The 27,743-nt window shown below is 35.7% G+C and overlaps 1 protein-coding gene across 1 annotated transcript; it reads right to left on the minus strand.

Moving 5' to 3' along the window:
• Nucleotides 1–1,308: 1,308 nt before the first annotated feature.
• On the minus strand, nt 1,309–27,209 carry LOC116295791 (alpha-1,6-mannosylglycoprotein 6-beta-N-acetylglucosaminyltransferase A). Its single transcript, XM_031703719.2, has 23 exons — nt 26,765–27,209; nt 24,782–24,958; nt 23,109–23,173; nt 22,062–22,151; nt 20,052–20,135; nt 19,649–19,738; nt 19,193–19,291; nt 18,151–18,243; nt 17,916–17,990; nt 17,669–17,836; nt 16,232–16,401; nt 15,523–15,660; nt 14,621–14,760; nt 13,737–13,858; nt 12,816–12,887; nt 9,667–9,762; nt 8,642–8,725; nt 8,025–8,087; nt 7,011–7,130; nt 5,215–5,289; nt 4,896–4,992; nt 3,665–3,722; nt 1,309–3,136 (listed from the first exon to the last, which is right to left on the minus strand). Exons 1-23 carry the CDS (start codon nt 26,988–26,990, stop codon nt 2,935–2,937), a joined length of 2,604 nt encoding a protein of 867 aa, XP_031559579.2. The 5' UTR covers nt 26,991–27,209; the 3' UTR covers nt 1,309–2,934.
• Nucleotides 27,210–27,743: the final 534 nt, after the last annotated feature.

Genomic DNA, 27,743 nt, shown 5'->3' on the forward strand with positions numbered 1-27,743 from the left:
TGGCTTAATAAAGCATTCAAAAGCTATATAGTGTTTAATAAAAGCTAGAAAGACTATACAATACTTTGAACTAAGATCTATTAATATGTTGTGATCAGTCGAAGATTTGTAGTAAATTTTCAGACTCGTACCCAGTCGCTTCTCTTGTCTTATTGATCTTACGCTGTGGTTGATGGGAAGGATTTAATGAGAGGTGCATCAAGGCCACCCAAAAGCCACCGCGCGCAAAAAAAGCGTGAAACAAATGACGACTGGGTACGAGTCTGGTAAATTTCTTAGCAAATTATCCGACGCTCGACCCGATTCATGCTCGTTTTGATGCTGCGCTCATCACAATACCGCTGATTTGTTGGGGTGGCGTGCTCAACTACGAAAAGAGCTATTGAGGGCCCCCCATTTAACAGCAGCTGTGTTTTGGAATGCTGGTCGTAGATTAAGTAGCGTAATCGGGGGCTAATTAATCGACCCACTAATCTAGCTTGCAACGGTTTTTAAACCACGGATTAACTAACAGTGAGGATTTTCCGAGATCTGCCATTTTGTTTGAACCCCCATACGCTAATCATTTCCCCGACGGCTGGGGATTAAGCCTATAAAAACGCCGAACCCAAAAAAGAAAAAAAGGCATTTTAAGCGTTTTACGCTTTAGTTTTACGAAAAAAATTTTTTCTTGAAAATTACGTATGAACTAAAGGCCATCGTTTTGTTGCCACAAAGAGGGTGGGAGCCCCCCTGCTTACGCCCCTGGATATACCATTCTCCGAGCTATTTTCTCATTGGTTGATTATTTCTGCAAAATATTGTCACGATAGTTTCACCATTTGGATATATATATATATATATAATATGTATAAATGTAGAGCGAAACTTTTGTTAAATTCTACCTTAATCGAACTAAAATAAGAGAAATACATCTCGTACAATACATTGGTTTAGACCAAAATACATTTATTGTATTTTAGCTAGAATCAAAGAGAGATTGCCTGAATCTTATGTAAGTCATAGTGCGCTATGTCCACGAGAAATTCCAGTCATTTTGAGCTTATTCTCGCAGACATTCTCTTTTTGATAATTTGACTTTTTTACAACGATACTGTTGACGTCATCACTTCGTGATATCTATATCGAATATCTCGGCAACGAAGAGAGATATCAAAAAGAAAGTACAGGCCATTCTTTTTTTATTTTGTAATATGATTGAAATCAGAAAGAGATCCTGTAGGCTTTATAGAAACTTTTAAAGGACATCAGAAATCAGATTTGTTGCCAGAGTAAATTTATACTTCACACTTAATACAACTTTCTCAGTTTAACTGTACAGCACGTTTTAATTTTTAATAAATATTAAAGACACATCTTATTAAGTTTTTACATTTACAGGAGAACATTTTTAAATGAACTAATGAACTAGGTTTAGAGGTTTTGTACCATCATATGCCGACGCCCATAATAGGGACTTTAAGATTTGCAAAATCTATGACGGCGAAGTCAACCGGAAGTGTACATATTTTCTCTTTGGGATTCTTTTCATTGGAGACTTTATTCAAGACATTGTCAGTAAAGTCAACTCATCCACAGTGAAGACAGACTTTGAAGGTGCGAAACCCCAATGTGAAGTTATTTACACTTCCGGTAGACGTCACCGTCGCAGATTTTGCAAATCTTAAAGTCCCTAATACTGCTTTGGCTGCCTGCGGTTAGATGTGGTCTTGGTATTAAATTGAGTTCATCCTTATGTAAAACGATTGTTTAGTTTATGCCATCCGCATGGCTGCCATCACGTGTTGATACAAAAACCTCTATTAGAAGACACATTTAACTTTTTTTCCCACCACCAATATAAAATTCGTGGTTAGGGATTACCAGCCTTCCCTGAACAACTTTTCTATCCTTTCTCAAACCTCTTGTATCACGAATAACTTAGGCATTATTAGAGTGTTTATAAGCCTTTGCACAATATTTTCAGAATTGATTCTTTAAATAGTGAATAGTTGATTGTGAAAATATTTCATCATTTGAATGTCGGGTCTTTAAGATACGAGGGTTTATACTCCCAATATGTTCATGACTATGACGTAACATAAGGGATCATTTAATATACAACACTGCAATCGTTCTAGAATACAGTATTTTAAAAGCATCACCCTTTTACTCGTGACTCACGTAAAGGTTCTTACAAATTTGTTTTCAAAAAATGTCCAGCGTTCAGTATTAAAAGTTGCCACAAAATAACTCAAATCCCTTATGTTACGTCATAGTCATTAACATATTGGAAATATAAACCTTCGTATCTCAAAGACCCGACATTCAAATGACGAATTATTTTCACAATCAACTATTCACTATTTAAAGAATCAATTCTGAAAATATTTTGTACAGGCTTATAAGCACTTTAAGAACCAAGCCAGTAAATAAATGCCTGCTAAATCGCACTGTAAAATATATTTGAAAGTCAAGTTTCAGTCAAGTTTCCGTCAATATCTTGTGATTTATACCATTTTGGTTTGTTGACGTTCCTAACCAGCCCTACCACTCGGGTTATCGGCCTAACTATATTTTTCCTTGTGAAGCCGAGCTCTATTGACCCTGCTTATAGTAGCGGGTAACCATAGTACTAGGATTGGCCTTAAGTAACGTGAAAATGTAAAAATACAAATTGTAAAGTCGGAAATGTCATCACTCATTATATGGTGCTAATTTACATATTCATTGCACTCGATGCTATGTAATTTTAAATAAAATGTAATGACTGGACAGTGAGCTTGGCATGGCTTTGCCTTATCGTCTGCTTCACTGCACTTGCACTCGGATGGGAAGTAATTACAAATGGCCCAGCCCTTTCACCTAAGTCCAAGGACTGAGAGGTAGCAGTAATCTTTTGTTGTATTTTTGGACTTTGGGACTTTTTTTCACTTTTTACACTCCTCAAAACTATCAGCATGATTTACACAAAGCAACTTGTCCCTTCTTAAAATCTCTGCATGGACATAGCCTACTTGTAGACGGGCTTGTTGCCGTGCAGCTAAAAAGAAGTGGCTGGGCTTGGAGTAAACAGGCTGGTGGGTCTTCACGGTATCCTGGAGCAACCAGTGACGGTGTATCCTCGGAACGAGTTGTATTGCAAGGGAAACCAGCCCTAAAAAGATTGAAAAGCAAGCAAAATATAGTTAGGTCTAGAATATTAAAAAATAAATTCTGGGAAAAAAAAAAGATTTTTGTGTTGGTTTACGATTTCAACGCACAGTTTGTTTCATTTTGGGTCAGTTTGAACAGTGGAAATCTACAAGTTGGTGGGGGCAACTGAATTGAGTCGAAATGTTGTTATCTTATGCTCTCCTGATTACGCGCAGTACAGGGTTTTTACAAGTTTAAGCGCTTCTTTCGACTCGACTAAGTCTACGTCCATAATAATGCGCTAGTGTGGACGCGGCCAACAGATGTTTGTTACGGTTCTATGTGTATAGTGAAAAAACAAGAGCAGCTGTAACAGTGCTTAAACTATTTGAATTATATCTCTAAATAAAGATCAGGATGGCATCTAGCGCACTTCTAGTATTACACTGGCCTCGCTGACCTCCTAGTCTATTTTCCTATTTCCCAAATATTTCCCCATATTTATCTTCGAATATTTATCTACGAGTATCTGGCGCATTGATTTACAAACCTTGTAAGTTGCTCGGGCAAATTGATCTCCTGGAAGAACTCAGGCTCGCAAACCATTTCTGCAATAAAATAAAATAATATTGATTGCACAGAATAATAAATATCATTTTACACTAGTCATTGCATGTTGCAAGTATGCATGCAACCATATAGTTTTATTTGATGATGATGATGATAATGATGGTGATGTTGATGACAATAATAATGATTTGTTTATTAGAAGAAGATCGAATGCGGCTAGGAACATAGAATTCCAACAAAGCTACAAGCTACATAATGTATTTAACTGTGCAGCTAGGTCAATTACGCTTTCGCATAAGTTTGATATGTCACCCCTATTTTGATAGAATCATGACGTCATCGTATTCGAAAAAAATCGGATACGAAATGTTCTCCGTCCACACTAATACGGTTAGCCGGCGTTTTGAAATTGTTCCACTCTGGAAACCGTATTCGAATAAATTCGTTTTCGGTGAATAATTGTTCCGGATTCGCTCGGACTAGTGTGGACGAAAGGCCTAACCGAATAAATAAAAATTCGGATTCAAATTTATCCGGCATAGTGTGGACGGGGCCTCAATATTTCTCAATTGCTGTATAACAAAACACTTAATGTCTGGTCCCTCGGGAAATTAGTTAGTTTTGTTTTCCTTCGAGTCTCGATGTTTCCCTCGGCTTCGCCTCGTGAAACATCGAGACTATCGGGAAAACAAAACTACCTATTTCCCTCGCAACCAGACATTGAGTGTATAATGATTTTCTTCTTAAAATTCGACATTGAAGCTCGACGTCCATTCAAAACTTTACACGGGATTCCGCTATCTTTTTAGGTTCCAGCTCATAAAACCATACCCTTTCTTCAAGGTATCCGTAGAATAACTCGTAAAACATATTCTACGATCGATAGAATTTGGTGTTGATTGCTAAAACATCTATCCCTTTTCTATCCCTCTTCAAACTCGCCACCATTTCAAAGATCAGAGAGCTGGATGGTGACGTCACGAATGGAAACAACGTTCCAGCTATTTGCCTAAAGACATCCCCTCCCTCCTGGCACGCCCTGTAAGTCTTAGGCCTAGGGCAAACGTCGAACTTTCCATGCACCGAACTTAATTACAACAAAGAACGCCGCCTCATTATCACCTGATATCCATTGTTTTTAATGAGTTCGGTGCATGGAAAGTTCGAAGTTTGCCCTAGGCCTTACAGTAGAGATTTATAATAAAATGTACCTTTTTCATGACATGTCTCTTTACATGACTTTGAGATGTCACCTTTGATAGGTCGTAGAGTCTCGATTGGTGGCCAATGACTTTGGCCGCAAAAGTCCTGAAGATAAATGTAATATCGTTCTTATCTAAATACTTCTTACCCTGGGTTCCAGAGGGATTTCCCCCCCCCCCCCCCCGCGGATTCACCGAGAGCGGCGAAGCCGATAGAGCCCTCGCGGCTTCACCGCTCGTGTCAGTACAATCGGCGCCTCTGGAACCCAGGGTAAAGTCTACAGCTGTACCCAAAATTGAAACCAAAACGAATATTTAAGATATGCACCTGCTTCTGTACAAATTCATGTAATCTTTCCAGCATTCCTTCATGTGTGAACTCGAAAGGCATGTACGGTTTTACCTACAGAAACAAACAAACAAACAAACAAACAAACAAGGAGTAAGTTGAAGTAAGTTTGTCTTTCTTTTATGGGTAAACGTGATCAATGTGCCGCCTTAAGTCATTTTTTGTTGTATTCTCTTGTGGTGAGCTCTTAAGGACGTTCATGGGCAAAAGATCCCATCATCAGATTTTTTTTAGTTCGACTACTATACCCGGAGCCACTTAGACCCCGTCCACACTATACCGGATAAATTTGAATCCGAATTTCTATTTATTCGGTTAGTCCTACCGTCCACACTAGTCCGGGCGAGTCCGAAGACGAATTTTTTCAAATATGGTCTCCAGAGTGGAACAATTTGAAAACGCCGGCTAGCCGTACGAGTGTGGACGGAAAACTTTTTTTTCGGTTTCGGTTTGAAAATTCGGATTCAAATTTATCCGGCATAGTGTGGACAGGGCCTTAGACCGAGCCAGAACCAATCAATGTGTATAATGAAAACAATACATTCCAACTTTGGTTAGTCCTTTCGACATCTTTTTATTCTCACGAGAAAATGACGAGGACTATCTAGTTGTTTACACACGTATTATAATACACTCGACAAAATTACTTGATTCTGATTGGACAAGAGGAGTATAATTAAATCCTAAATTGTACTCCGTAGAGTCCCAATAAAGTTGCTCAATTTTGTTGCGTGTATTATAAACAAAAAATCGCACAATCTTCTCGCACAATACGTGGAAATTCACCCTTTTTAGAGTAAAAACGCGCGAACAACAACACGTCAAAATGAAAAGTTGTCGAAAACAAGACATATTTTACTGACAAAATAAATTGATCATCCCAATTTTTAACAAAACTCTAGGAAATAGCCAAAAAATTAGTTGGCTTTCAAAATTTGTGCTAAAAATCAGAAACATAAGATGTTATAGGGCTACAAGTGTGGAGCCTTCGAGTTACTCGAAATTCGTCGAAAATTTTCCCAGTACTTATATAAAAGCAAAAACCATATAGGTGGAAAGAGCAACAACAACTCTATATCTCAGCCAAAGTTCTAGTTAAAAGAAGTTTTAGATACGGAGATACGAGCAATTGATTACGCGCATTATTTTAGTTGAAATGTATGGGTCCGCCATCTTTATTTCCCATTGAGGGACACAAACATGGCCGCCAAATCAGGAAGGTTGAAAATCGCGTTTATTTTGCGCGAACAGTGCCCATGAACGTCGTTAAGAAACGTCCATGAATTTAATGTATCAATGCAATGTGCTTTATTTATACCATAGATTACTGTCAATGAATGAGAAAATTGATAAATATATATATATTTAAATGGTATAGGCTACCTAAAATAGCTGAAGAGCTTGACGTGCGAGGTGTCGTCGAAGTAGTCCCCAAGAACTAAGCCAAGCTTCCGAAAATATTCACGGTATTTTTACTTTTCGCCTGCTCGGGCCTTGGGTTAACTCAAGTATACGACTCTTTTTGCCTGCTCAGGCCATGGTGCAAGTCGTTTTGCCTACTCAGGCCATGGGTTAACTTAAATATACGAGTCTTTTTGCCTATAGTGCAAGTCGTTTTGCCTACTCAGGCCATGGGTTAACTTAAGTATACGAGTCTTTTTGCCTGCTCAGGCCATGGTACAACTCTTTTTGCCGGCTCAGGTCATGGGCTAACTCAAGTGTACAACTTTTTTTGCCGGCTCAGGCCATGAGACAGAAACAAAATATATTCTTACCGGTTCAGACACTAAAATTGCTTTCAAGACTTCTTCCACTTCCGCATCGTTATCAATATCTATTGTGTACACGTAAGGCTTGGATATATACTCTTCTGTATAAGGATGCTGGGAGGTTATCTGTTTGAAAAAGTAACGATAAATTAAATTTTTATTTGGTAGGTTATCCGTTATGATAAATATAACACGACTTCCTCGGATTCGTGCTGCAAATTTGTAATGCAATGTGGATTACTTACAGCAACACAGACACACACAGTAAAATACTATTGGATAGTTTGAACAGTTTCAGTTACAAAAGAAAACAAACAGTAAGAAGCTTTAAGCATCTATTAACAACAATACAATACGGCAATATTATATAGTTATCAAAGATGTAAATTGTTAATCTCCAAGCAATTGTTTTCCGGGGAAAAAATCCGGAATTTTTTTCCCGAGAAAAATTTGCTTAATGAAACACAATTCTCATCTTTAAAGGGGCACTTGGATGAAAACGCCCCGATTTTTGAAAGTCCGAATAACTGAAGTATTCGAGGATAATATGACTCAATTATAATTATGAAAATCAGATTAGTGAAAATTTTAGCCTGGGAGCCACTTGCTGTTGAGATATTTTGGGTCAAAAGCGAAAAGAACAATAGGATTGAGTAAATGACGTCATTTAGTCACAATTTAGATGCTGAATAAAATTGATAATTTTTATCCGCCACTTTTGAATGTGAAGAAAATATTTTACCTGGCTACTATCTGGGCCATATAGAGTTTAACCAAGTTTAAAGTCATTTCTAATTTTCATTGATTTTCATTCAAGTGCCCCTTTAATTATTCATGCGGACTGAGATATATCATAGGCCGAAGTGAATAATCCTGACAACATCTGGCATTGATTGACAGCTATTATAAAAAAGCCAAATATCTATTTGCATGTCTACAATATGGTGCAACTGTAAACCCTCCGCATGATAATCTTGAGACTAATATTGTAAAGCAAGTATTGAAGGCAAAGAGACGCACCTTTCTTAAGGTGGGTTTGTCCTTGAAGAATGGTGTATTTAGGCGGTTTCTGGGTGGAGTAAACTGCATAAAGAAATTGACAAAATCACAGGGTTAAGATTTGCAAATGAACGTAAATAAGAATTAAAAAAAAAAGGGATTTAGCAGTGGCATTTCTATAGAATAGCTCTTCATCCACTGTAATTCCAATAGGAGGTTTGCATGATGGCGTCATTTGACTCCCCCTACCAGGATGCTTCGCGAATTTTCTTTCTTATTCAAATTTGTATTCCCTCATGAGAATAGTAAGACAACTGGTGCTAATTAACTGAACAAAAGAAAGTGTGCAAGGGAGTCTGGTAGTAGAGGTCAATGACGCCATCATGCAAACGTCCTATTGGAATTTAGGAGTTGATTTTTGCGGAGGGAGGAAAGCCGGGGAACCCGTAAAACCCTTGAAGCACAGGAGAGAACCAACAAACAACTCTACTGACATACGACACCGAGCTCAGCGGGACTCGAACCCGGGTCGCATTGGTGAGAGGCGAGCGCTCTCACCGCTACGTCACCCGTGCTTCCCAATATTTTTTACCAATAAAGGAAAAAAAATTATATAAAAAAAGAAAAATATATCAAACCTTAGGATTAAGATAAAAACAGCCATTGGCTATGGCTTCCAGAGGTGCAGGACCTTCGTATGGAAATCCAAGGCCAACAAATACCTGGAAATCAGTTAGTGCAAACGATACAAATAAGCAAAACGAAATAACGGTTTTCACATGACGTCATCAAAACATCAAAATCTAAACTATAGATCGTATAAAGGCATTTCTCAAGTATGTTTTAGAAATCAGCGTTATAAGTCACAAGAAAAAATCTTGACTCATTTCGATGTTTGGTTCCCGAGTTATGAAGGTTGAATTTGTGTCACGCAATGCCGTCACGTCTATCTAAATAGCGATCAAAATAGTAAAATAATTTACTCTAGTTAAAAGATTTTCCCTTAGACATATTTTAAAGATCTATTTAAGGTATATCTAAGTGAAATATAATCAAAAATATTAAAAATTCCATCATCTTAAGCCTTTGAAATTTCGTCCGCCATGATGGAGTACCAACTTGGAACATCAAGATGGCCGCTCCATACATTTTAACCAAAAATTGCGTCATGTTTACTCGCCTCTAGTTCCGCAACGAAATGCTTTACAGCCTCGAAATTTGGCCAGAATATGTAGGTTTGACCGCTTTACAAGATTACGAAACTTTTATTTCATTGTAATGCGAATTTACGCTTTTGAAATTCATGATGACGTAGGTGAAAACCAAGAATATACCCGGCAGATATCCGCATTAAAATTAAATTAGAAAAAGGAAAATCCCTGGATTCCCGGATGAAGCTATGACGTAATCATGTAATCGAGTGTGATGATCGTATGTGTGCGAATGTGTGCCGAGTATTAAAGGTTGTTATGCAACCACATATTGGACTCTTGTGTCCCTTTAGATAGTAGATCTAACACTGTTAATTACTAAATAATGGAAGTGACACTATAAAATTTTAGCAGTTAGCATCCAGAATTCAAAACAGAAAAAATTGGGAATTAGCAAATAATGCAGACTGAGTGATCGAGCCTAATAAATGAAGTCTGCGCATGTATCTTACCATAGATTGTTGAAGAAGACTCTGTACTTCTGCAGCAGGTAGAACACCATGGTTTATGACAAAACTTGGGATATATTTTCGCAATTCAAAGTCATTCTAAAATTTAAAAAAAGCCAAAAACGTTAATGTGGGTTATAAGCCATTCCAAGGTTAAGGGAAAAACTGGGACATATTTCCAAGAGGATGTTTCCTGAAAAAGTCCTAGAATGCACTACAATGCCGACTCGACCCATTTTTTTTGGAATGGCTAATAGGACCTTATATATATAGCAATTCCTAAGGGAATAAACTAAAATTGCAAATGACTGGTGGATAACATTGTGGGTTACTAGATGGGACGGCGTTGCTGTGTCACATACGACGGGTGAATAAGAAGTTAACTTAATTACTGTGCAAAAAAAGTTTTGAGCTATACGGAAGTTAGCGACGCTTTCAGGGTCGTAGGATTTGGCCTTTTCGGGGAGAAAGGGGGGGGGGGGGGGCAAAACCTGTTAAGCTTTCTCAAGAGAGTGAGGATGGTAGCTTAGGTGGGCCCCCTTGCTTGGTCCGACGAAAGCCGACTAAAAACCATAACGCCTTACGCCTTAGGGTGTGGTGTGCGCGAGCTCAAAAACCGTTGATAATTTTCACGATTTTATTGAAGAACCATACACGGTTTGAACTTAAATTTTGAAAGGGACTCTATACTTCTTTCGTTATTTTCCGGAATAACAGATAATATCCCATTATCTTTCAAAGCACAATACGATTCTGTTTATTAGAACAATGCAAAAAAAGTCGTTGTTTTTGTGCTAAATTTTTACGATAACTTGCACACCGTATAACCTGAACAAAAACGTTTTTCCATTGTCTACAATGGTTTATCAGTATTTTATAAATATAGTGCAAGTTAAAAATAAGTATTATCTAACCGAGTTTAGAAAAAATTGACATAAAGAACAAACTTCCTATTGTTTTCATTCTTTTTGTTTGTTTGTTTTTCTATGTATATTTTTATATTCTTTTCACTTTTCATATATTTTTTATCCTTAATAATATTAGTATATATACTTGTATGTGCATTGAGATTTTTTGGAATGCACGAGAAATAAATTATTATTATTATTATTATTATCATTATTATCTTCGTTTATTTAAACTTTTAATATGGGTAATACTTTACAAGAATAAAGCGGAACTTTTATAGTTCTAGTGTCACTAACAAATTATTATTATTATTATTATTATTATTATTATTATTTTTTACATTCAACATCTTTGGAAATCATCAAATCATCACACTAACATCCAATATGACACTTTCAAAACGACAAAAGAGATAATCAAAACGTTTCATACAGAACAAGAACATAAACTAGACAACGATTTGTTATTCCAAGGGTTCTTCTTCACTAACATAATCAATTATTCCCTGTCAAAACTAAATGGCTTATGGTCATCGGCACAATCCAACCTTCCTAAGAACATCTACGACTTCACCGTACGCTACATAAATAACACTCTCCCAACCAGGAAAATCCTCGTAAAATGGGGTATCTCGCAATCACCAGATTGTTCATTTTGTCTTTCATCCGAATCTCTTTACATATAGTAAGTGGATGTCAACACTATCTCGATCGCTTCACTGGCGCCATAATTCTGTCCTCAACTTTATTGCCTCATCACTCAAAACCATTGACAATTCTACTCTCTATGCTGACCTTGATAATTATCACAGTCCTTCAATTGTAACTGGCTATAGTTATCGCTCTGACCTGATTTTAAAAACATCTAGTACACTCTATATATTGGAACTTACTGTTGGCTTTGAATCAAACCTTAAGAATAATGCTGATCGTAAGAAGAAAAAATATAAAAAACTAATTAGTGATTTAAATAGTGATTATAGCCATGTAAAGTTTGTTAATCTTTCAATAAGTTCCCTGGGAGTATTTTCTAATGATTGTGCAACATTTATTGAAATGTTAGAAAATGTAGGTTTCGACAAAAACCAACGTAAATATGTAATAAGGAAAATTATGAATATTGCTATTCGAACAACCAATTATATATTTTGCTGTAGAAACAAAATCTGGGATAACCCTGACTTGATGAAGTTTTAACTTTGGCGCTACAACTAAATGTGGAAAAAAAAGTATGATTAATGTTTTTAGTATCTTTCATGTACTTAAATGTAAAAGATTCAAGTAGCTAATCGTAAATTGCCTATATATAGCGAGATTTACTATGGAATTTGGAAAACATAATAAAGTTTACAATATTATTATTATTATTATTATTATTATCATTATTATTATTATCATTATTATTATTATATTATATCACAGGATAATTCCTATTTACACAAGTTCCTGGATCTAAACTAGTCGAGCTTTTTCCTAGAGCCTTCACCCCACACTTACAACTTGTTCAATGCTTCTCTAACTCTCAGTCGTTCTTTCGTACACTCTTTCACTCATACGCAGTCACCTGTGCTAAACTATTTACAGTACTTCGATATCTAGTTCTTTTCTTGGTGTTCAAGCTGTTCCTAACAAAGCTGCTTTCTGTAACGCGTGCACTCGTACATTCAACCCAATACTTTCAATATAGTTCTTCAAGTTACAAGTTACAATTCCAAGTGCAACGATTATTATTGTTGTTGTTGTTGTTGTTGTTGTCGTCATTACTATTATTAAGGAACACTGATACCCTGGCTTCCAGAGACTTTCTCCCTCTAGAGCTTCTCGGTCATGAAATACAAGAATGAAGCTTTGGATAAGATGGAGAAGCATTGGAGCAAGAAACCCTGGTGGCTGGTTAATACAGGTGGATGTTAATACAAGAATAGACCTCCTCGGCTCTGACGTGATGTTGTCCCATTTCAGACCACATGTCATTACCTAGAGTATCATATCTTTGTTTAAGGTTTGCGCTCGGTTGCACATGAGAAGACACATGAATATGGATACAACTCAAACAAAGAATATTATTCTCAAGGGAATGACATGTGGTCTGAAATGGGACAACATTACGCTCGAGCGCTGCAGAGCCGTGGAGATCTATTGGAGAAAAGAAGGTCACTTTTATGAGTTGGTTTGATACTACGCAGCAACGCTAGTCTACTCCCGCAACATACGGTATGGATCTAAAAGAAATGATTAACTTACCGCTCCTCCTACTGTAGCATGGATCTCAAGGTACTTGTTAATGATATTAAGAAATTCTTTGTTCTTAAGATCCTAAAGGTTTAAGCACATAAACAAAGCATTAATAAATAATCAGACGTAATATTTCTAGACTTTAATTAGCCTACATTGTCAGTCTTTCCTGTTTAGTTCTGATCGGTTAGAAACGAAAGATGTTTTCTTGCAGGGCCGTAGCCACTATGAGGTTAAGCGTGGCAGTTGCCTTGGTAAAAAGGTCACAAATGACCCTTGCTAAAAACTCTGGAAATCGCATTTCCGAGGTCTCAAATATAAAATTTCCTGGGGTGCCCGAACCCCCCTAGTTCCTCTTTTTTACCGAGTGAAAGTGGAAGGGCTACAAATATTTTTTGAGAGTTCCCTTTGGATTTCAATGCCCTCCCACCCCCTTCCCCCCAAATTAAAAAAGGACCTTCAGAAGCGCTTGAAATCCATTAGAAATCGTAGAGATTCATTGGCTCTGCTCCTCGTAGTTACAGTTTTTATGACCCACAAGCTCAATAAATTAGCTAGAATATCACAGAATTTCAAATTCTGATCGCGGAAAATTCGTTACAAAATGTTTCTATCGTTTACTGTCCTTCGAAAAAAAAATAAATTGCCTTGAAATCCTTGTAGTACTCCTTAACAGATATTCTGTAGTTGTTTGTGGGAAAAGCTTTTAATTCCACTGGGAAAACTGCTGCAACGGTGATTGGTTCGTTATTAATGTCGTGTGAGAACAATGGAACCATCAATTGTTTGCTTTGCGAAAAATTCTCGAAATGAAACAGAAATTGTAAACCAAGAGTTTGTCTTTTTCTGGCTCTTTTTGTGAATTTTGTCAACTCTTATCTTATGAAATTAAAATATTTCCCAGCAACATGATAAGATAAGTCTTTATACCTTCCACATATAAAAGTGTTTGCCATAGACCAGTGCTCTAGGTTTCTTTTTCTTCGGTTGTTTTACATCTGGAGGTTTCTCTCCCACAACAAATCCCAAAAACGAGTTATCTGGACTATGGGCTATAACACACAAGCATAAACAATTCAAAATATAATAAACAGACACAAGTAATAAAATGAAGCTTAAACACTGTATGGACCATCTGAACAATGTTTTTTAAACTTGCAGACTTCGTGGCATTATCTCTGCATAGTAAGCGACCGATTGACTACAAGCGACTCCACCCAATACCAAATATATTTTCCCCCAACTAGCCATCAATATTTCGTGGCATTGTCGTCTCGAAATCGTAATTAGTTTATAATGTTCATCAAGCTTGAAATGCATCATATTCATATAATACACACACAGAGTTTTGGTTAGTACGTTTTTTATCGGGGGGGGGGGGGGAGGGGGTTAAGGGAGGGGCGTCAGAGGGGAGGGTCATCAGTAAACATTTGAACTTTTGTGGAGGTTCAAACCTGTTGATTTTGACAGCTGTCTCCATGTAGACTTAAAAGGAGGGTCATGAATTTCCTACTGATTGTTAATTGTTTGCTCGATTTCTCCGTTTTTTTGTGTTATGATGGACACTATCTTCACATCAAATAAAAAAATTCAATGAACGTGATGTTTGTGTGATTTTATATTCACCGTTCACTTTTATCTAAATTAATTGGACTACCTGTGATTGGATAAATGTATTTCGTTGCGCATGTCAGTGACAAATTAAAACTAGGTACAATGCAACATTGCAGATACTTAAAATGATAAACACGTGTGCGTTATGAAAATAATTAGTAGGCAAATAGTTTAGATAGACTACAATGTTAGAAACTTACGAAACATCGTCATAAGCTGTCGCAAATTTAGATTATGACGTCCCCAGAGTCCCATACTGCCACCAGGGATTTTTTCAGTGAATCCTGCATAATTGAATTGGGCTTCAGTGCCAAACGAGTCCAGTATTCGAAATTTACATCTGGTATTGTAAGAAAAAGATAGAAAAACGTTAACTATTATATACGACTCGTTTTTACCTGTAATAGAGTTGTAATTCATGTTTAAAATATGACCAATTTCACAAGTTAGGAGTAACTAAGATCATATTTTCATTTAAACCTCACTTTTTTAAAAATTACAGTTAAGTGGTTTAGTAAACTAGGCCGGTCATTTTGATACGGTTTTCTTCGGCCGGGCTTCCATTTGATTGCTACGATAGCCGTTATCGCCCAAAAATGCTTTTTGACGATCGCACTGAGCAATCATATGGGAACTACACTCTTGCGATTATATATTTTGCATTCTGTATTTTGCGCCTTTGAAAGGGCCATTCAAGGGTGACTCTTTGCTTTGGTGTTTTTTTCGTTCTTTTTTTTTTTTTTTTGTTTGTTTGAAAAATATAGCTCACTTTAGACAAAATCTTTCCTTCAAGGGCATTAAAAATCAAAATCGCCTATAACTCTATGGTTTCCAAATAAACACTGTCCGAAAATGCCTCTTTTTCATGTCTGCGATTGCAATAAATATGAAAGCTCTCGTGCATCTCGGAAATCATCTAATTGAAGACCTCCAGCAAAATAACGAGGAAAATTAATCCGCGACCGACTTCGAACAATAATGCTATTCCAAGTAAAAAACAAACAAACACAAACTTAGCGCATGCGCAAGTAAAATATTGGGCTTGATTGAGGGAAACTAGTGACGTTACTTTTTATATTAGAAAAAATATAAATATACTCACTTGAAATATGGCATGAGTGATCCTATCTTGGAAATCAATTGTCGAATTCCATAGTAATCAAGATAAATCAGATCAAAGTCATCAGAAATGTGGATTGGGCAGGAATTTTTGCGCCCATGTTTGACGCTTCCCAGCGCTCTAACAGTCAAAGTAGAAATTTAATTATCCAATAGTTATGTTAATTTACAATTAATCAGATTAATTAACAAACAATTTCCTTTTCTCGTGTGGCCAAATAGTGACACTGAGGAAGGTACGACGGCCAGCATCCTCTGTGCCTGAATCTTCATTCACCTTATTTTGGTTTAATGCAGATGTGAAGGAGTGTGCAAACACTAAAGATTTTTTCTAGTCCCATTCATGAAGCATCAGAGCCAATCCAAGACGCGAACTAACAAATTCATCTAGTTTTCTCGGACTTCTATCGCGCATTATTGCACACTTGACAGGGTTTTCTTTGTTATTTGTAGGGCTTTATCTCACATATTGCCCTGCTCATAACGAATTCAAGGGTTGGGGTTATTTAAGGCGTGTGAAACAGCATTAACTAAATACATGATAGATCTTATTTTGAACATTGTTGCTGTGGGCTCCCTGTGGCTCTGGAGAAAGTACTGAATGTGTGAGAAGAAAAATGTCAAACCGTGCGAAGTGAAGACAACCACATTATAAATATATGCGTTGTAATAAAAAAAGTTACATTACTTACTGCTGTAGTTTATTTATATCAGCACTAACTGTAATATCATGACCAAGTAAATAAAGAGAAGATATCAAGTCACTCCACTGCACAAGCTCTCCTAGTGGGCCTCCTTTGTATGCATTTTCTGCAAAGTGCAAAGTTGACTCGCTGGCTAAAACACCGATGTGAATCAGAATCTAGACAAAACAAATAACGTCCGTAAATAAGTGATTACAATAATTGTTCATGTATATATAGGTTTCATAATATTTTTTCTTACATACATAAACATACTTTTATTTAGTATATATTTACAAGCTCCCTTTATTATTATTATTATTATCATTATTATCATTATTTACACACTTTATGTTCATGTATATATAGGTTTCAAAATACTCTTTCTTACATACATAAGAATACTTTTATTTAGTATATATTTACAAGCTCCCTTTATTATTATTATTATTATTATTATTATCATTATTATTATCATTATTAAACAAGGTTTGCAACAACGTTCAAAAGGAGCCACAGCTTATCCCATTGGATGGCGAACAATTTAATCTAAAATCTACTAGCACAAGTCAGGATGCAAGGCTCGACATCAAAGCTGGATCGTTTTGGGCACAGGGAGTAACTGCATTTTTTGATGTAAGAGTATCGCATGTTAATTCCAAGAGCAACCAAAACAAATCCACTTCTACAATCTTCAAGGATCAAGAAAGCGAAAAAAAGAGAAAGTACCAGCAAAGAGTAATCGATGTCGATATGGGAACTTTTACGCCCTTAGTTTTTGGTACAAATGGAGGAATGGGGGCAGAATGCCAGATTTTTCTAAAGCACCTTACTGAGAAATTAACCAAGAAGACAGGGGACACATATGCAAGTACTATAACATGGATTAGAACTCGATTATCTTTTGAAATAATTAAGTCAGTACACATGTGTGTCAGGGGGACAAGAACCCCTTTTTTTATGGACAATGAATTCTTGAATGACTTTAATCTTAACGCCAATGTAGCAGAAATTTAGAAATATTTAGATTTTAATAATAATTGTATAGTTTTAATATAGTATTATGTCAGTGTGAAGAGCTGGACTCGTGTTTTGAGCTATTAATTTATTTTACAAATATGTTTTTATAGATAAATAAGTATATATTATATAGATTTGTTATTTTATATTCATAATCTTTTCTTTTTTGTTTTATAATTATAGCAATATTCTTATCACATCTCATATTATAATTATTATTATCATTATTATTATTTACACACCTATTTCTTTCGTTTTCAATTGTTTCATTGTTATTTTTGTACTAATTAGTTAGTACCATTTCACGAACATATTGGCTTGCACTCTGTTTTTTTTTATTTTTTCGTACATTGTATTACCATGTGGTAAACAGGGGTTTACCCTGGAAAATAAAGGTTTCGTTTCCTTTCATTTAAATAAAATTACCTTTTTTCTGACATCTTTTGAACTGTCTCTGTTGCTCTTCAAAAATTTCAGAGCTTCTCTCCAAGCAGGCCACATCCTTGTGATTCTAGTTTTTATCCATCTAAATTTAATAGCATTTTTGTCATCTAAAAGTGTCAGCAGCCCAGATAGTTCTTTCTGATGAAAGTTCTAGAGTAAAAAACAGCAATCAGTACTGTGTAACAAAGCTTTCAAAGTCTTAAATGTGTTAAAAAATGATTAAACTCACAGGCTTCAGTAATGGTTTAGTAGATACAACTGTTGGTCTTGCACGGCCGGGTAAGAGAGGACACCAGTTTTCAACCTAAAAATAATTCAAATAGTTCAAAGTCAAATTTGTTAAAATTATAAAGTCAAGACTGAGAAAGATATGAAGGCATTTTTCCAAGGTAATAATTTCATCAGAGGTTTATATCCTAGTGTTAAATCAAAGGTAAATTAATTAATAAATAAGAAATAGCTACCTCGCTTAAATAAACTAGAAATGAACAGATGGTTCCATTGACACCATAATCCTTAGCATAACATGCATCAGACTTCCAAAAGTTTCTCATCCACTAAAAACAAAACAAAAAACAAGAAATAGTAGTGAGAGATCATCAGTAATATCTTCAAAACAATAAAACTAAGGTTCTATTGTCAGTAACTGAAATAAAAATGTGTAATATGTTTCAAAGATGTGATTATCATTTTGCATGTTTTTGCAATTCTTACATTTTTCTGTCTGACTGTATAGTTGTCATAAAAACTTGTCATCGCAAAAGACCACTGTAAAGTACAGCAGTGGCGCAGCTCACTGGAGTCAAACTTAAAGGATGTGAAGGTGCCTTTGACAGCTGCTATACAGTCCATGTATGACTCCTGAGCACAGCTCTAACCAGTTTGAATTAGTTAGGGTTGATTTTGAAAGGAGGGAGAAAAAAACGGGCGGGATGGAAAAACCCTCAGAGTCAGAAAGAGAACCAACCAACTCAGCTCACATGGGGTGGTTGGAATTCGAACCCCGGACTCAATTGGTGAGAGGTGAGCATTTTACCACCATGTTATCCTGATTCCCCAATGATTGGTAGCTTGCTTCTCACGATCATTATTTATATGTTGCTATTTTCTAACTCTAACAACTAGTGTTTTTAATTCAGGGCTGTAGTGCCCACATGGGGCATGCATTAATAGATGTAAGCTGACATTGATGCTTTTTGTAAGAACGCTGTTTTAGGGTTGATTAAAAATTTGGACACCAAATTAGAAAACGTGTTTCATTCTCTATTTCTGAGTTGCACACTGGGCAAATCCTTTCGTTATAAGTCAGGGAAGGCCTTCTTAGAGAGGTTCTTCCTTCTGCTAGATGCTTTGCATTGTTATGCTTTGCTTTGCTTTCCCCCAAGAAAATGTAAATACGAATATCAATCTAGACAAGAAACATTTGTGACATGTGTTGTGAAGTGACTTAATGTCCCCCCTTCCCCTCAGTTTTTCAAGGCTTGCTATTGATAGTCCTGTACTTACAGCAACTTTTGCCATGCATGATGGATGGGAAGGATTGTTAGGGACTGCGCAATCAGAAACACTTGTGTGTCCAGCAACACTAGGACACCAATTTTCAACCTGAAGATAAGAAATAGCACAAACTAAATTCAGTAGTACTTTTGTATTACCTATTTCAATAAACAAATCATTTCACTACTTCAATGACATGGTGGCCATCTTGAATCCTAAGGCATTATGGGTCACCTTGGGCGCAAAACAAAAAAAAAGATGGTGAAATGATGACACCGTTGAGAAATCAGTTCTGGAACTCTAAATTTTGTTCATTCATTGGCTCTTGTCAAATTGTCTCAATAATTTTGAAACAATTACTGCAGCAGAACATAAAATATTCGCCCCTGGAGGACCCGTACATGACATCTTGTGATTCAAAATGGCCACTGCACTGTCGAAGTACTCCATCGATCAATATCATACCTCACTAAGATAGTAAAGTATAGAGCAGTCAGAGCCATCAACTCCATGTCCACGAAACTTTGGATCTGAAGTCCAATATTTCCTCATCCACTGAAATTCGGTTTTGATATTATTATTTTTATAATAAATTTTTTTTATTATTCTTAATATCATTTGTTAGTCTTATTATTTTTATTGTGGTAATTACTATGACATTTAAATAAAAAATACATGGCACGAGTATGTGTGTATGTTGGGCCCATTTGATAGATTCCCATAAATCAACATAATATGTAACCAACAGAGTATGTCTACACTTATTTATATTGCATCACTTGAACACGCCTGACCTCTTCAAGCACAGGAAAAATATCAAAAGAAAATGCATAGCAGTTTTTGACTTGTGTTGAACAAAAATAGATACCTGAACTTTAGCCGAACAGTGAGGAAAGGCAGAATCATTGGGTATTTCACAATTAAACTGCGGTTTTGGACACCAAGCCTCGACCTTTAAAGAAAAACCATGTTATTTAAACCTGTTTCCTTTAAGTGAAGGAAACAGCATAAAACACACCAGACTGACTGTTTTACCTTGCATTATAACCAACATAAGTTTCAGCCATGTTGAGCTAATTCTCAATGATATTCTCTATGATAATTTGACTTTTTACCAGGTCACTATGATGATGTCATCACTTTATAATTTCTACCATCATTTCCTATATTAAACTCCTTGTAGCCTGAGAAAACAGAGGTCCTTTCACTAGCCTTATCCTCTCAAAAGTAATGCCTGAGCAACAAGCCAAATAATTCCATACTGATAACGTAGCGCTACCCAAACCACAATCATGAAGAAATCATTTACACACACTCATGAATTATGAAGAAGGCAGTCATATAGTGTACCTTATCTGTAGATTCATTGGAAGAAGTTGTTATAAACCTTTGTAATATTTTGAAAATTTTGAATTTACATGCCATTGAAGATTTCATGAGTCGGAGCTCTAACCTGATAATATTGCTGTCAGGAAGAAACAAACTGTTATCATGAAGACTGTGTTAATTTGCTTTCCTGTCGCATTTGAAGTCATATTTTACCATCTTTTCTATATTTTTAGTGACACAAATCACTATATTGGCAAAGAAAAAAATTACAAGCTCCCGTTTATCATTTATTTTCCCCAATTTGAACAATGGAAGAATATCTAAATTTAAAATTCACCGCTAATTGTTTGTCTATATTCTAACGCTATTGGTTAATTTGTGGAATATTTGTTCAAATGGTCTTGGTTGGAGTAGTTGCACTTTAATTCAACTGGCGAAAAAATGTCTTGCAAGGTAAAGCATTATGTAATGAAAATCAAGTTTAAACTGACTTCAAAAAGTAATTCCTCTATCACCCAAAGGCACTCAGTTCCACTACTAGATTTCGTACTTAATATGTAATTATGGTACTGTTATGAAGCATTTTAGATCTACCACACCCTTTCCTTTTGTTTCCAGTCAGTCTTGGTATCTTGGTAAAGACCTCATGTCCACACTCAGCATAAATGTGTTAATTTATTCATATTTATTTCAAACAATCCAAAACCTGGATCTAGGTAGTGCTAGGTCATCAGTATGCAATTTTCCAGCTCGTTGCTCAGACATTACTTTTGCAGGGTGCAATCAAGGGGAGTGAAAAGCTATCTGTTTTCTCAGGCTAGCCCCTTGGGACTTTATTATTTTTCAGCGCTTTTGAAGGGGGGCTTATCAAAAAGGGGGAGCTTATTAGGGGCTGGGGGTTTTATCAATATATTTTCATGATCTTTGGAAGTTCATCATTATTTTCATTCATAATCTCAATATTAGGTGAAATGACATTCAGAGACCTGACAAAAGAAAAGGACCACAACATTCCTTAGGGGTGAGGGCTTATTATAGGCTTTAATTGCCAATGGGCTTACTTATTTTTTTGCACTTCAAAACACCTGCATTAGTCATTAAAAGTGGCAGCTTATTATAGAGACAGGGGCTTATATAACCTTAGGATGGGGGCTTATTTAAAAGGGGGAATTAGAGGGTTTGAGCTTATTAAGGAAATAAAGTATTAATATTGAATATCTCAGCAACGAAAAGAGATATCAAACACCCTGAGGTCAGTCTCATGTATGATAGCTAATGGCCCATGAAATATCATCATCTAGCCCACCTGTCTTGAGTTTGGCATGCTGCCTTCAATTAATGTTGGAGCTTAAAATAATATTGGTAAATTACAATATATAAAACAACAATATGCTAAATAAATCCCAGGCCTGTTAATCTATTTTGAAAGTATTCCTGGACCATCTCCATTGGAAAAAAGATTAATTTCTAAAACTACTAAAATATATTAGGATCTGAAAATATTTTTTCCTAATTTTGTTGCTTCAAATAATTACGATATGAAACAAACCTCACTCAAATACTTTAGTATAGAGCAGCGAGATCCATTAACTCCATGCTTAGCAAATCTTGGGTCTTTCTTCCAGTTTTTCTCCAGCCACTGCAAGAAAAATATAGGTATTATGTAAGTTCTTCTGAATTTCTTTATAGCACTGCATGTACTGTTTATATGATATTTGAAAATTATAATGGGTTTGTAATCTCATCCAATTTCCAAATAATTTTTTCAGATTAAGATTTTGCAATTATAAAATATTTAACTCTTTCTGCATCATTTATCAGAAATTTCTTTTCTAATGTTCTTAATTTCCTTCTAACGTCTAAATTTTGCAAGTACATATAATCATACAATAATCATTTCTATAATTCAAGAAGCTAAAACAACATGACCATAATTCATAAATATGTATTTAAAAGATATTGTTTAGGTCCTATCGGAGATAAAGTATTCAGTGAATGTTTTCTAAGTGAAAGAATTTGTGGACTCCATCCAAATATGAAATAAAAAATAAGAGTCACTGACTTCATTTTCAACTTTTGCAAGGGTATGTAATCAATCGTACAATGATCATTCTATAATTCAAGAAGCTAAAACTTTAAGATAACATGACCATTAACTCATAAATATATAATAAAAGATATTTTTTAGGTCCATCCAAATGTGAATTAAAAAATTAGGATCACCGACACCTTTTAAGGGAAAAATCCAAAATATATGCTTATTTAATATGACTTCCATTTGAAACAAACTATAAGCAAGTCATACATTGTACAATTCAACCCTTACACATTTAAATATGCATGTGTTAATAATTTTATAAAATAACTGTTATAAATCTCGGGTTTTGATTGATTGGGGAAATGTGCTCTATCAGCACTGCACATGCACTTTCAGTCGTGTCATTCCTATCAAAAATAACTGTTATCCTAATTTGTATTTTATAAAACAAATAAAAAAACTTGTGTGTGCCAGACTGTCTGGCATTTGTTTGTTTGCATGACAACAATAAACACAAAACAATATAGCCAAAAACAATGAATTTGTTAATATACTTACATTAAATTTTTGTAAACACTCAGGATAACTTGGATCATTTGGGATAACACATTTATCTTCCCAGACTTGAAAACGAACACATAGGGATCATTTTAAAAAGGAAAGTTAAGTTTTTATTAGGGGGGAGGGTGGGGTGAAAACCATTTTTCTTGTTGACTTATTGACTTAATAGGAGTGTCATGAATTCTTACTGAGTGAAAGGGGAAGGGCTGCAACCATTAAAATAAAGTTGAAAAATCTACCAAACCTCCTCTCACCCCCACCCCCAAAAACATATCTTCCCTTAGTAAAGGCTTCATACATGTATTGTCTAGAGCAATTTTCATATGACTATGAAAAGCTAGTGCGATGGCAAGGCATAGGCCAGACCAATTACATTGCACAAGAATTGACTCTCCATTCAATCAAATACCTGAAACATGGTATGAACATGGCGCAGACACTGCCAAAGTATGCCAAACCAATCAAATTAAGTGAGAACAAGGTTATATTGCTCTTAAGCCAATGATTTTTCAGCCATTTTGATTCTTGTATGTTAATTTTTGTCTAATAGAAGAGTGATTATTAGCCGAGAATGGTTGGGAAACTTATGCATGATGCAATATTGCTTGTGTGTTGTGGGGTTAGAAATTCTTATACTTGGTGAGGTTTCCTTTTCTTTGAGCACTCAAAATGGTTGATTCTCTATAGAGAAGCATTTTCTATCTTTTTGTGTCCTATGATATTCTGGTCTAGCAGGGTATAGCATGCATGGGAGCCTGGAAACTAGTAAAAAAATCATATGTGATTGGAAATATTGGCATCGGCTGTGACATGTCCGGGATGTGGAATTTTGCTTTCTGATTTGCGGGGAAAATGTGAAAACATTAATAAATCAAAACAAAAATTCAAATGCCTTTGAATATGTTGAATGTAAAAAAAGATGGCAAAATGCTGCTGGCAACTTCTAAGGAGCGTAGGCGCAAACATATCCTGCAACCTGGCCGTCAACATTGTTAAACTTATGTGATATTCGTGCTGTATTTTATTGGATGTTTGAAAATATGATGACAGCCAATTGACACCAATCATGAATATTATGCAAACTGAATGAAGTACAGTTCATCAAATCAAAATTCTAGAAAACATCATAGTCACTGCAAGGCACACATGGCTTTTCATATTTGCACATATAAAGCTTTTTATACTCATATGAAAACTCTTGCAAGAGCACAATAGGGACCTTAAGCTGCAGGACGGCAACGTGGGCGACAATGTCGGCGAAATTGACGCGCTTCAACCTTCTATTGTATTATTATTTCCTGTTTAACTAGTATTACCCTCAATAAGCATCCCCGTTTTAGAGTGAAATAAAGTCTTTTGGGAGCACTTTACTTATAACGAAAATCAGCAAAGATAAGCTTTTGGCGTAGCCGTTCTCTTTAGTACGTAAAAATAGGACATTTCACGTCTTACTTTCAGCATAAGACGGCAATGATGCATAGTATTTCGTACATTCCAACGAGTGTGTATTGAATAGCGCAATTAGTGCTATTGTATGGTTGCTGTCGTCGTCGTTGTTGCCGTCCTGCAGCTTAAGGTCCCTATTGATACAGGACTGGTAACAATGAAAATTGTGTAATATCAGACTTTTCCATAACCATATGTGAAATTATTTTACTGGATATAATTACCTGTTGTTCTGTTGCCATTATATATGGAGCTGTTTAGAGACTTGATTTGGTTGGCTAAATTTTGAAATTCTTGAGTGCTATTGACAATAACACTCTCAACTTGTATTTCCAGGATGTGTATTCTGTCCATCATGCTTTGCAGCAACACTGCAGTTGCTTTTTTCATGTCTTCAACATCTGTTTCAAAAAATCAAAACCAACTTACTTTTAAAACTTGTTTTTACTAAAAATTTTCATGGGTACTTTTTATTAAAATTCATGCTCATGACCCATATGGGTGCTCTAATTTGATCAAAGTTCAATGAATTATTATATATTTTACTAAGTATCTCAATTCTGATTGGTCAAGAGCCCTCAGCCATGCAATCCCTGATATCATGTGAACTCGACATGATAAATGCATTATCTGTTGGAAAACCTACAGATAATACATTTATCATGCCAAGCTCATTCAAGGTCAGGTTGTGGTAGCTTTGCTCAGGGCATTGAGATCCATCAAGATGTATCTATAATTTAATGTTCATGTTACAGTGCAAATACTCCAACAAATTTTCTGCAAATTAGCCAATCAAAAGTAGGAATCTGAACAATAGAATTGCTATAAATCGGACAACTATCCATGGGTTTATACGGCTTAGAAGACTGCCGGCACCTTTGTTGTTGAATATAAACGTGCTGTTGCATAGCAACATAGTGATAAGATCTAACAGTGTCAGCCTGATTATATCTTTGTCTGGAAGAAACAAACTGTAATCATAGAGACTGTGTTTTATACGGTCTCTAATTTGCTTTCCTGTCGTATTTGAAGTCGTAATTATGATTTTGCTATATCTTTGGTGACACAAATCACTAATTTGTGAAGAAAATATATTACAAACTCTTCTTCATCATTTAGTTTTACCAACCGGAACAACGGAAGAATATTTAAATTCAAAATTTGCCTCTAATCTATTGTCTAAATACTCAAACACTATTGGATAATTTGTGGAAAATTTGTCCAGGTGGCTTTGGTTGGAGTAGTCGCACTGTAATGTTTTCCAGTATACAAAATGCATAATAAAGCAAATTATTGAATTCGATTATTGCATGATATCGTAAATTACCAAGACCGAGGCTGTGTTAATATCTGCATCAGCCTTCAGCCATGGTCTTGATAATTTACAATATCATGCTCAACCTCATCCAACAATTGCATTATCATGTTTTACCAGGTCCAAAACAAACACCTGCTCAATAGCCTTAAGCTTATGTCTTTTTCTCTTTTTCACTCCAAAATCTTATCCAGTGGATAAATTTATTGGATAACTGCATCGAGTTATCCACTGGATAAGGATTTATCCGCCGGATAGAGCTATCCAGGCTTCGTACAACCGGGCCAAAGTCTTTAAAAAGCAAACAATATAAAAATATCACAAACACAACTTTGCTGTTGTCATAGCTTCCTTTTTAACTAATACTAGTAAAACTTTTTAAACAATAATAATGTCTGCTTAGACTTCAATACTCACATAAGCAAATGATTCGTAAAATTGAAAATTCCGTTCTATTCGATTACCAAACCGGAATTTAAAACTCGAAAACAGCTGGTCGAATTTTCTATTTCAATTTCTTATAAGCAATAGCTTCATTATGAGCTATGAAATAGAGAGGGTTTTTTTTTTGTTCGTGTAAACATCTAGCAGATCCACATCGATCAGCTTTTGCTGACTTTCAAACTAACCTGCTTAAGTAAACTATGTATGTACGTATTTATACTTCATGATTCATAACGAATTTTACAGACCAAACTTACTAGCACATGTATGCATAAGACTTACGTTATTCGAATAACGAATTAACGCGAATAATAGCGATTCAAAATCGTCAAAATAGTAACTCCATGTTCAAACAGAAAAAAACTAATTGCTGGTTATATTTAATTCAATACTAAACTAGATACATATAAGCTTTTAGATATAAAACTAGAAAAGACTTCTAACAAACCTTTTGGTACTTGGCCATCAATTCCTCCAAGACTCTTTTCACGAGCCAGAGCTTTTATGTATTCCCTTGAAAGCTGAATTATTCTTGCCTTTAGGTAGTCTGGTTGAGAGCTTCTTTCATCTAGCTGAATTTTTATGAGATACAACCCCCAAATAAATGATAACAATATGAGTATTACTCCGACCCTATGCGATGTGAGCTTGAAGGAATGTCTTTGCCTTTGCATGTTTTATATCAGGAAATAACTGTTTTTAATTTTGAGCTGTTTTCCATGTAAAGTTCCGTCTCTTAAGCCTTATTAATCTTGATAAATAATGTTGTCGTTTTTTTGTTAGGATTCAAACGTGATGTCAGTTCTGTCGAGGTAGGGCTTCCCTGCCTGACTTATTTTGTAGTGTAGTTTTATCATAATCACGGATGCCGTGCAGTGTACCGTGAATAAGTCGCTAATTTGGGGTGCAAGAAGCATAAGCACGTGACCAACGGAGAAGAGACCACAGGCAGACCAATCATCCTAAACCTTCATTTGCATAATTTTCAGCTTGGATTTAATACGCTATTCAATAGATAAATCCTTATCCATTGGATAAGTCAATGCTTTTATCCAATGAATTTATCCACTGGATAAGATTTATCCGTCGGATAGCGCTATCCACCCTTCGTACAACCGGGCCGAGGACATTTTCCATAACCCATAGTTAAACATGAGTTTTTTTACGGTTTGAAGCACGATTTTTTGTCTACGCTGTGGTAGTCTTCATCACGTCAAAAATGTTTTCAACACATCGTGCTTCAAACCGTAAAAAACCTCATATAATCTATATAGAATGCAAAAGCCTCAAGAACCCATAGTTATGTTCGACGATCTGATGCAGGCAGGCTACTGTCGAATGATATATATTACTATATTTCTTGCCTGCTTAGCGGCCAACTCCTTTTGAGAAAGCATTGGCTGTTTGTTTGTCTGTTTGTTTGTTTG

This window comes from Actinia tenebrosa, unplaced genomic scaffold (genome assembly GCF_029948245.1).
Source record: "Actinia tenebrosa isolate PJP-AT-01 unplaced genomic scaffold, QUT_ActTen_1.0 PGA_scaffold1__47_contigs__length_23844297, whole genome shotgun sequence".
Classification (NCBI taxonomy): domain Eukaryota; kingdom Metazoa; phylum Cnidaria; class Anthozoa; order Actiniaria; family Actiniidae; genus Actinia; species Actinia tenebrosa.

What these genes read in the sequence shown, in the direction of transcription:
- LOC116295791 (XM_031703719.2), bottom strand. Translation starts at nt 26,990, where the DNA reads ATGCAAAGGCAAAGACATTCCTTCAAGCTCACATCGCATAGGGTCGGA. An exon ending in AGTGTTTACAAAAATTTAAT is followed by an intron (nt 22,152 to 23,108) that starts GTAAGTATATTA and finishes TTTTTCTTGCAG; the next exon opens with TGGCTGGAGAAAAACTGGAA. An exon ending in ACTGTTCGGCTAAAGTTCAG is followed by an intron (nt 19,739 to 20,051) that starts GTATCTATTTTT and finishes ACCGAATTTCAG; the next exon opens with TGGATGAGGAAATATTGGAC.